The sequence below is a fragment of the Sparus aurata genome, chromosome 22 (assembly GCF_900880675.1).
Source record: "Sparus aurata chromosome 22, fSpaAur1.1, whole genome shotgun sequence".
In the NCBI taxonomy this organism is placed as follows: Eukaryota; Metazoa; Chordata; class Actinopteri; order Spariformes; family Sparidae; genus Sparus; species Sparus aurata.
The window spans coordinates 21,008,956-21,018,875 of NC_044208.1; the positions used below are offsets into that span (position 1 = coordinate 21,008,956).

General features: G+C 41.0%; 1 protein-coding gene across 2 annotated transcripts; it reads right to left on the minus strand.

The window, feature by feature from the left end:
• Positions 1-1,848: 1,848 nt before the first annotated feature.
• On the minus strand, positions 1,849-8,240 carry zc3h14 (zinc finger CCCH-type containing 14). 2 transcript variants are annotated; one of them, XM_030406303.1, is made up of 17 exons: positions 8,085-8,240; positions 7,667-7,709; positions 7,445-7,559; positions 7,290-7,330; positions 6,520-6,691; positions 6,099-6,414; positions 5,842-6,002; positions 5,498-5,598; positions 5,260-5,418; positions 4,318-4,395; positions 4,003-4,159; positions 3,673-3,878; positions 3,438-3,576; positions 3,201-3,340; positions 3,026-3,108; positions 2,728-2,834; positions 1,849-2,073 (listed from the first exon to the last, which is right to left on the minus strand). In XM_030406303.1, exons 1-17 carry the CDS (start codon positions 8,118-8,120, stop codon positions 2,070-2,072), a joined length of 2,058 nt encoding a protein of 685 aa, XP_030262163.1. In that variant the 5' UTR covers positions 8,121-8,240; the 3' UTR covers positions 1,849-2,069. The 2 variants fall into 2 exon arrangements, with proteins under 2 accessions (XP_030262163.1, XP_030262162.1); XM_030406302.1 differs by having other exon boundaries at positions 5,842-6,005.
• Positions 8,241-9,920: the final 1,680 nt, after the last annotated feature.

The window sequence follows — 9,920 nt, forward strand, 5'->3', positions numbered from 1 at the left end:
AAGGCTGAATCAGGGAATTTCTTTTAAATGACTTCTCCAAACCCAATTTTATAGACTTGTTTTCACGTGACGTCTTCATTTTCACAGCTAATTTTCATCTTTCCATCTTTTTTTTTATAATGCACATTTTTTAACCACTACAAACAGTCACAAAAAGGGATTTACACTCAAGTTGGCAGGAGATTCAATAGAAATAATCGTTATCATATGTCTGCGTGAGTACTCCTCACAACAAACTATATATATAGACAATATAATGATCGCAATAAATAAACAGATGACTACAATTTTCCCCTGAACTAAACACTCTCGTATGCAGCCGTTGTTCTGGTCCATTCTTCATCAGAGGTTCTCAGTCAGAGTCCTCATCTTTCCATCTTTTATTCATTTAACTGCTCTTAGACTATTTATCTGTTTTTAATTCCTCCCTTGTGATGTTTTCTTTCTTTCTGGAAGTCCTTTTACTGCTCTTTTTACTGCACATAATCTTTTTGATCTGTTCTTAATTCTTTTCATGTGATGTCGTCTTCCTGTCGTCCTGTATTGATTTCATTCTATTATTTATTAAATCTTTTGCCTGACATTTTCTGTTCTGCCTTCTTGTTTTCACTCACCTCAGACGATGTTTGGTTTCACTGTTGTTTCCTGCTTCTGCTTGACTGTCAAAGCACTTTGTGGACTCTGTTTTTAAAGGTGCTATATCAGTAAAGTTTATTATTAAAACCTAAATGATATCTTGAGGAAATTAGCTTATTTCTTCATGCCTGTTTGAATCACATCTTACTGGCAACATCTCTTAATATTTATTTTCACTCAAACATGTTTTACCTTGCTGTATCCAAAGTATGCAAAACGGGAAGTGGATGACCTCTTCTTGACCCCCAGTAATTTGCATCAGGAGACAAAAATACAAATAAAAACTACACAGATTTTATTAAAACTTTCACACCTCCGGGCACGCAGGTGGTCGAGTGGTTAGAGCGCATGCCATAAATGCAGCCGACCCTGGTTTGATTCCGGCTGGAGGTCCTTTGCTGCATGTCACATCCCCCTCTCTCTCCCATATTTCCTATCTGTCTACTGCTTAATAAAGGTGTCTATGCCAGAAAAAATCTTAAAAAAAAAAAAAACTTTCACACCTCCACTTTCATTTAACACGGACAGAAACCACACCATCAAATTCTATCAAATGTTATATGGCTGTAATTCTGATGTTTCAGCAGTGGTGGCATTATTCTGTTGGGGCTCCAGGGGCCCCTCTAACCAGTGTTCATCGTGATTAAGTCATAAACACATGACACCCATGAAAAAAATCCAAGAAATGAAACCCCCTTTTTTTTCTAATGTTTGCATTAGCAGAAAAAGTTCAACCATGTAAAGCACTTTGCAACTTTGTTTTGAAATGTAAAAGATGGAGAAAGTTTATTCTGACTTTAGTGGAAGGAGAGATTCAGTGTTGAAGGCTCACCATCATCATCATCTCAAACAAAGCCTGACTCCTCATTAAATGTTCATGCAAAAGGTTTTATCAGTGTCAGCTTCTTATGGTTTATCAGTGGGGAACATCTACTTAATTTCGCCACCGTTACAGGGAATTTAATCTTAGGGTAACATGTAACTGCAAATTTCACTGCCTGGTCTTATATTCTGTGTTTCATTGTCTGCTCTGTGCTGCTGCATGAGTCTTGCATCTGATCTTCTCCTCGAGAGGTTAACAAAAAGCTCCAGCGAACAGCCAACAATTACCCTCACAGACCTGCTCATTACATTATCAAACAACTTGATCGCTTGTCTGCGCTGAAACATCTCCATGAACCAACTACGGACAAATAATGAGATGAGATGACGTAAAGTTCAATACGGTGTCATTTAATATTCTGAGAGCATCAGCAAAAACCTGACGGTTCATCTTACAAAACACTTCTCTTTAAAAGCAGTCCACACCATACATTAAAATGTAACAAAACAACAGTCAAATGAATGAAAATCCATGAACATGGATACAGGGCATCTTCTGCAGCTTCACATGTTAACCATTATCAGATTCCTGCCAGACTCCCGGGACTTTATTAGCTGTAAGAGAGAGAGACAGACAGATCATTCAGTAGGTGCAAAGACTACACATGCATTTAGAAATTAACTACATTCTCAAGTCAGATATAGATGTTGACATTACTTAAATCAAGGCTTTTTTACATAATGCATGAGCTCAGCCTTTGCTGGAGATTCTATCATTATCATTCAGGAGACCCTTTCACCGACAGGCTAAAACATTCAACCTAGGGATACAAATTTTAAGTGTTTTCTTTAATTGGTAGCTGGCTGTCTTAATCCATTATTGGTTAATCATAAGTAATATATGAAATGTCAGACAACCATTTTAAATGATAACCATTTTAACCTCTGATATGATCTTTGTTTAATGCAAAAATCACAGTATTCTACATTGGGAGATCCTTAACAGCGATTAAATCAATTGATGAATAATCACTTTCAAATATATGGAATATTCCGTTCCGTTTTCTTTTCCGCTTATCCGTGAGGGTCGCGGGATGTTGCTGCTTTTCCCCCCTAAGGGGTTGTGGGGCTTACTGGGGCCAAATCCAGTTTCATTCTATGGGCGTAGGCCAGGGTTCACCCTGAATGATTCGCCAGCTCATCGCAGGACGGAGGATATATGGAATATTATTATGTGAAATTCACTTTGTGTGATCTCCATCTGTTCACCTGCTCTGTGTCTTTGTCCACTTCAGGGCGTGTCTCGGAGGCACAGATGTGGTCGGGTGGTAGAAGGTACATCCGGCTCGTTTGCACTGCCCCGCGAAGCGACAAGGCTGTAGGTGAGAGGAACAACATTTAGAAAGACTGCACCGTAGGGCTTGTGCTGAATGTCCTGAATGATAGAATGACCTGCGAATCACAATGCCTGAATGTTTAGTGCATGCTTTAATCTAAATCCTTTACTCGACTACAACTCTACTGTTACAGAAACGAATCTCCACACCTGCACGTCACATTATTTTACCTTGGGATGATAAAACGGACACTCCATCTTCTTGCAGTCTGGGAAGAAGCGACACACAGTAGTATTCTGCACTGGCTGCATCGCTGTGAACACAAAGAGTCAAGTTAGAGATCATTTTTCTAAACAGTGTTATGGTCAGGGAGAGGCTGAACAATGTGTGTTCATCAGAGCATACCTGGCCTGGGTGGAGGAGCAGCTGTGCTTCTGCGGCTGACGTGAGTGAAGGGACACTCCGGCTTGCTACACCTGGCGTCGTATTTACAATTAGGATGAACGAAAAGGCATTTATCCCCAAACTTGCAGTTGGGAAAAGTCCTGAAAAGCAAAAACAAATAAAAATCTTGAATCATGATGTATGACTGTATACTGTATGTACTGAGCAAAAACTCCATCACCAGACAAAAATACTCACTTGCACTGTGTAGTAGGGTGATGGTACGAGCACTCGTCTCCACTTTTACACACAGGCCAGAACTTGCAACGCTCCAACACCTTCTGTTTCTTTAAAGGGACAGCGTCCTCCTCCGACATATCAATGTCCATCACATCATCTGTCAGAAGAGGACAGAAAGTATCAGGACATGAGGAACATGACCAAAATAAAACCCCAGTTTACAGGACAGAATAGCTCTGCCAAGACCCCAAACCTTCTGATGGTGTGACTACTCCCTGTAGTCTCTGAAGGACGCTGACTTTGGGCTCCCTGTTGACCTGAACCGTTGCTTCTGTGACCTTTGTGGGTGGTCTGACGTCATCCAACTCCATTTCACAGTCAGCAAGAATCCCCAGCGGGCTTGGTACCCCATCTAATGTCACTATAAACTTGGGGCTGGCAGTGTCACCACGCTCCTTACTATTGAATGGGAAAATCCACAGAGCACGGGGGAGAATAGTGAACATCTGGCAAATCAACAACAGCTGACGCTTATGCTTTTGTATAGATAGACAGATCTGAGAGCATCTCTCATATTGTGTACCTGGCCTGGACAGTGCGTGGTATAGCAGAATGGACTTCCTCTCTTGCCTGAAGACGCTGCTGGCTTCCGGCTGCAGGTTGTTGCAGCTGTGATCGACTCATTATGAAGGAGCGGGTGTCAAATGTCTTTGAATCACTGCCTGCTGCAACCTCAGCGCCTGGAGGTACATTATGCAGGAGGCAACAAAGTGAGATCTTTGGGATTGTTTATGATCAGTTACTACATTAAAAATGTTCCAAGTTGTGTAAAAATCTGCAGAAGAAACACTTATCTAAAACTGCCACACAAATGCATTACTGAGCAAAAATGACTCACCATAGTGACTTTGCTCTCCTCCGTCATTTCTCTCTGCTAAGTCCAACTGGAGGCGGGAGGCTAAAGATCTCGCTGGAGCTGAGGAGGCAAGCGTAATATCATGCATCAAAACAGAAACAAAACAACACCAAACAAAAACACCAGACTTTTCTTCTAGGGGAGATTGAAAACATTGCCATGTCCCTCAATTTTTTATGTTAGTTCACTTGAAATGATAGACTCAGTATATTCTGTCTAACTCTTCTCTTTACAATTAGTTTAGACCTAATTGAACTAGCAGTGCAACAGGTCACAAAACCCACCGTTCGGATCATTTCACCGTTTTGAATCTTGGAAAAAAGGAATACTTAACTTTGCCTCCAATTTACTGTGTAGCACACTTAAAATGACAAAGTTTGGCCCATGGTCTTAAATGTAAACAACGTTAAAGATATGCAATTTGACAGCAGATGAGATCAAGTGATGCTGATGAAGGTTCTCAGTCATCCAGGTCATGTTAATTCAAGGTGCTGTATTGTAGGCAACTGTACTTGTTTCAGTTTCTTGAAGTTTCTCTAATCCAAGAGGCTTCTTCAGTTGTACTAAATGGAGGTGAATGTTGCAGGCTTTTAAACTCTGTGTGGGAGTGTCCTTACACAATCGTTTAAGGACACGTGTGAGTTCTGAGTTTAAGAGTTGATAGGGCAACCTGTGGGTCGTTGACCTTACTGGCCTTCATGTGGGTTGCTATGGCTAGGTGAGCGAGGATTTTGTGGTCTACAGGACTCCTCTGGCGCACCTCAGAGACATCCGTTTGCTCTTTGACACTTTCAAGCTGTTTCATTTGTCTAGAAAGTAGCCACAATGCTAAGCTAACAAGCAGCTAGCTAAAAACAAACTCTTGAGTTGTTAGCCTTGTCTGCTGGCACTCCACATGCTATAGTAAAAATACTCTTCACATACCAGGTGCTCTGGAAGGAGGTAGTTCTGTGGAGTTGTAGGAAGGAACCCTGGGGGCCAGGCTGTGGAGGTGATCCTGGACCAGCTGGATGGCTGCAGTCATCTCTTCACTGCTGGCCAGGCGAGTACGAGGTGCCACGGGAACAGTCTGCCTCTGTGGTACTGTCGAAGGAAAAAGAGAGGTCAATGTAAGAAAGTGATAAAAACAACTGAGTTGTTTATAGTCACATGTTGAACATACTTGTGGGGTAGGCTGTGGTTTTGGTGATTGAGTCCTGAGCCTCAGAGATGGCCTTAAGTATCAGATTCCTGTTGGCTTGCTTGGCTGGAGGGAGAGTAGGTCTGAAACAACAGAAACCACATTAATGCTAAAGCCCAGAAAACATGTCAGTCGTTTGTGATTTAAAGCTCAGTTTTCCAAAATTGTTACATCATGTCAGCATCTGGCTTTTAAATTTCCAGTTATTGATTTTTCAACATCGAAAAATAATCTTTAAAGAAAGAATAGGAAATTAAGAACACAATTTGTTTCCCCCATCTCTACATGTTATGTTCCCATATCCTGTATGAGGTGTTAACACTGACTTGCGTTCTGGTTTGGAGGGCAGGGACACTCTACTGGAAACGCCTCTTCCTCCGTAGCCTGTTTCTTCCTCTTCAACATCATCGCTGTCTTCGTCTGCCGCTCGGTTTACTCGCACCACCGAACTCGCGACTGGCGCTTTACGTTTCCGTGACAACTCCTCCTGCTGAACAAACACGCAGAACATTATCATTACGGCACTTTACCTACACTTTTCTGACTTTTTGTTGGTTTGTGCATCCATCTCATTGAATCATACCTTACTGGAACCCATTCTGGAGGTTCTGCTGCTTCTGCTGTCCTGCTGCCTGCTGTGAGAGGATCCTTCTGTGGCTCGAAATGTGTCTGCGGAGCTTGCAAACTTGCTCTGACCCGGTCTGTAGATTTCAGCTGTGGGTCTACCAGCAGCGCCGCGTGTTCGACCATGGCTGGTACCTATTTCCACTGGGTCCTCTGCGATGAAGTCATCATCCATCTCCGGTTTGATGTCAATGATAGCCTCTGAGGGGAGCAGCTCCATGAGGGGCTTCACAGTGGAGGTGAGTCGGGAGGAACTCCTCTCCATGGTGCCTCTCCTGATGACAAACAGAGGAAGTGTTTTTACATTCTCAATGAGAGACAATACACATGTTTTAACAGTAAATATGAAAAGGAAATATATCTAGCTTTGCATCAGGCACCTGTTTTCATGAGCGGAACTGGACACACGTGCTTCAGTCCTATCCGAGCGAGAGCTGGACACCGTCAGCACCTTCAACTCCTCTGCTCTGATGTCTTCACTCACAGATGACCGGCTCTTCCCAGCCACCGCACCACTGTCAGACTGGAGCTGATGTTTCATGGATGCAGGCTCTGTAACAACCATGTAGACAAGTGGAGAAAGGAAATATGAGTTTTTCTGAGGCACTAATACCACAGGTCACATGCATTCAAAGTAGTATAAATCGGTTACCCCTTCAGGTGTGGAAAAACGCGTACTTCTGGTCAGTCTTTCGTTAATAATAAAAAAAATTTACTTGATGCGCCTCAGTTGTCCTTACTTTATGTAAGTTTGTTGCAACACATATCTGATGTTAGAGAGAAACTGGTCGCATGGACACAGTCAATAACACAAAACTTTGTTGCATTCACCTAGCCTTATATAATATGTCACACCTAATATGGAATCACGTGCATTCCTGTCACCACAGAGGTGAAAAAAAACAACAATGTGCATTACTCTCAGTCAATTTGTTTCTCAATGACTGTAATCTGAGGAGTGAGGAACATCTCCAAGGTCACATTTAAGCTTTCACTTCAAGCATCAATGCCACTGAAAATAAAGCAGCATGCCCAGAAGGCATCACAGGTTGCCCACCATTACAAGGATCCATTTAAATCCATAAATGCCCACTACAGTTGGTTGTAACATGGCAAAAAACTTGAACATATTCAACATAGTACTACTTACCGACTGCAACAGTTCTCAACTTCTCTAGGACACCCTGTAACCTAAAATAAAACAAACAAACCCAAGTCACAGCAAGAAGAGATAGAGGGTTGTGTTGAGAATAACACAATCTAATGAGACAGAGGTGTATTTTTGTTTGTTTGTTTTGATCATACCAGGTTGTGAATTTAATGGTGTTGTTTCCCAGGAAGAGTGAAAGGTCGTCGGCCATCTGTTGGGAGGTTTTCTTGTTCGCTACCATCACCATGATATAGTCAGGAAGCTCCTCATCTAAACCGGGGGATATAACAATGAAACGCGTTCAGCATGTTATGTTTGATTGATTGATTTGAAAGAGAGTACATGGCATCAAGAAGATGTGCACTTTGTTCACTTACCAATATAAGCACCGAGCTCTTGAAGCTTGCCCTTGATAGCAGCCTGAAACAGACAGAAAAGTGCAGAGTTTTGATGATAGCTAACACCTGGTTGAACATGTTGTGGACAGCACGCTGTCTACACTGATTCGTCATTATTCAACAACCAACAACGTAGCACGCACGTAACGTTACAGCAAAAGTTGACTCAACACTCAAACACAAAGCTGCCAACCCGTCTGTAAACATCCCTGCTGGATACAGCGTTAAGTTGTGTAAAAAACACCTCCCTCGGCCTTGTAAATAAAAACCTAGGTACCATTCTGCCGCTAGCGCAACTGTCGCTAGCATGCTAACGTTAGCTAGCAACTCCCCCGCCACACCGACATTAGACAAGGCTGGAACATATCTCCCATGTTCACCACATAATGATACTCACTCGTATCTTCTTGCTTATCTCTGTCCCAATCTCCATGGCTCTCGTTTAATTCAAATTAAAAAAGTTATAAAAGCAGGGGACTGTTTTTGTGGCTACACCGTTAGCAAGAACAGCAGGGACAAATATGACGTTTGATCACGTGGTCGACGAAAACGGTTGCCTGGTGCTTTTTGAAAAAAAAACTTTATTAAACACCCTTCAAATGACAAACAGGAAGAAAAAACACAAAAGGAATAAAACTGGAACAAAAATATATTTAACTTTAGGGGAGTTTAATCATAAGCCTATGTAACCTCGTTTTCCTATTTTTTAAAATCAAAATAAAACAAGCTATTCTTAATTACATGGAGCAACTTTTAGAAAATATACATTTGTGCAGGCTATATAAAATGTGTATTATTACACAAAAATTCAGGTAGCCAAGGACTTCTTATTTTGGTTTTCTGGCAGCATTGGATTGCAGTTTGGATCGATTTAATTTCCATAATCCACACTACTTGACAAATTCAAGGACTGCCTTAATCCTTGACTGATTCTCAGTAAAGTAGCAGGCTGTTCGTGAAAACCGTATTCATGCCCAGCTGTGATTCTGCAGGATAAAGGCCTGTTTGTCCTTTGTCCATTTAACAGTTGAATTCCAGTCGTAGGTGTTTCACAGTTTGGTGTTTTCTGCAAGCTCCACACAGTTAATCATGTTTCCTCATCTTTGCCAGGTCACAAGTGTCCCTTTATCAACTCCTTACTTTTTGTGTCAACATTTTAAGAATATTTCAAAAATATCAAAACATTGCAAAGGAAGTATTAAGCTCCTGCATATTGCAGTGTCAGTCCTCTGTCACAGTTTTATGGTTTGAGATAAATCAGTTTGCTCTAGTATGCTTGAAACAATACTGAGTGTTCCTGAATTAGATAAAGCCATCACATAAAATTAGACATACAACCATTCTATCAGAAGATGGAGCCATTTTCCACTATATCATTTAATTCTTGAAATACCGAAGTTGACGTCTTTTCTTAATCTTATTGTTACATTGTGATTGGTGACATGTAATTTGCTGCAGTGCTCTGCTAACTTCAACCTGAGCAGGGTCTAAAGAGCCAGAATAATTGCAAACATCTGTTAGGGCAGTGGACCATCATGACCTTGTTGTATTTTGAAATGAGTAATTATACTAAAGAAAGATATTCTACTGAGACGACACAATAATCTCTTCATGGCATTTGTTGTAATGTACAATGTGGATACCCACATTTCTTCAGAAACAGTTCCAGAAATGTTATATTACATTCCTGATATGTTCACATTTCTTTTTGTGAAGAAAAGAAAACAAGCGTTTCTGTGGTATTGGGCCATTTCAAACCTGCCTTAGCCACCAGATGGTGCAAGAGACCATAAAGTAAGTACACACCACTGTGGGAACAAATCCCACCAAGAGGGAATGTCATAGTCCAGTAATGGACGACTTACTGCTGTAAACAATGACTGGAATTAATTTGGAGACCTACAACTGGAATCACAGACAAACCTTAAAATACTGAACTCACCTGCAGTTTAAATAAAAGGTGGTGAACAAAAAGTAGACCTAACTGATTAAAGTTGTAATATTCCTGTTTTAATTTTGTTAAATTGACATAATCATTGATGTTATACTGTCCATCATTTTTTAATGGGTCACATAAAAGGCTGTGTATATGGCTGGAATGACATAAAACACCTCTTAAATCTTGAATCTTGAATAATGAAGACAATGAAAAGTGAATGAACCAGTGCAGCTTCTGCTTTGTTAAAACATTTCTGTCAGTGTGATCATTCAAACTGAATTTGGTTTGAAAGAA

Coding starts and splice junctions, on each gene's coding strand:
- zc3h14 (XM_030406302.1), bottom strand. CDS start 8,120: ATGGAGATTGGGACAGAGATAAGCAAGAAGATACGA. Junction 7,560..7,666: donor AGAGCTCGGTGCTTATATTG/GTAAGTGAACAA, acceptor CCCCCGGTTTAG/ATGAGGAGCTTCCTGACTAT. Junction 3,577..3,672: donor AGTAGTCACACCATCAGAAG/GTTTGGGGTCTT, acceptor CTCTTCTGACAG/ATGATGTGATGGACATTGAT.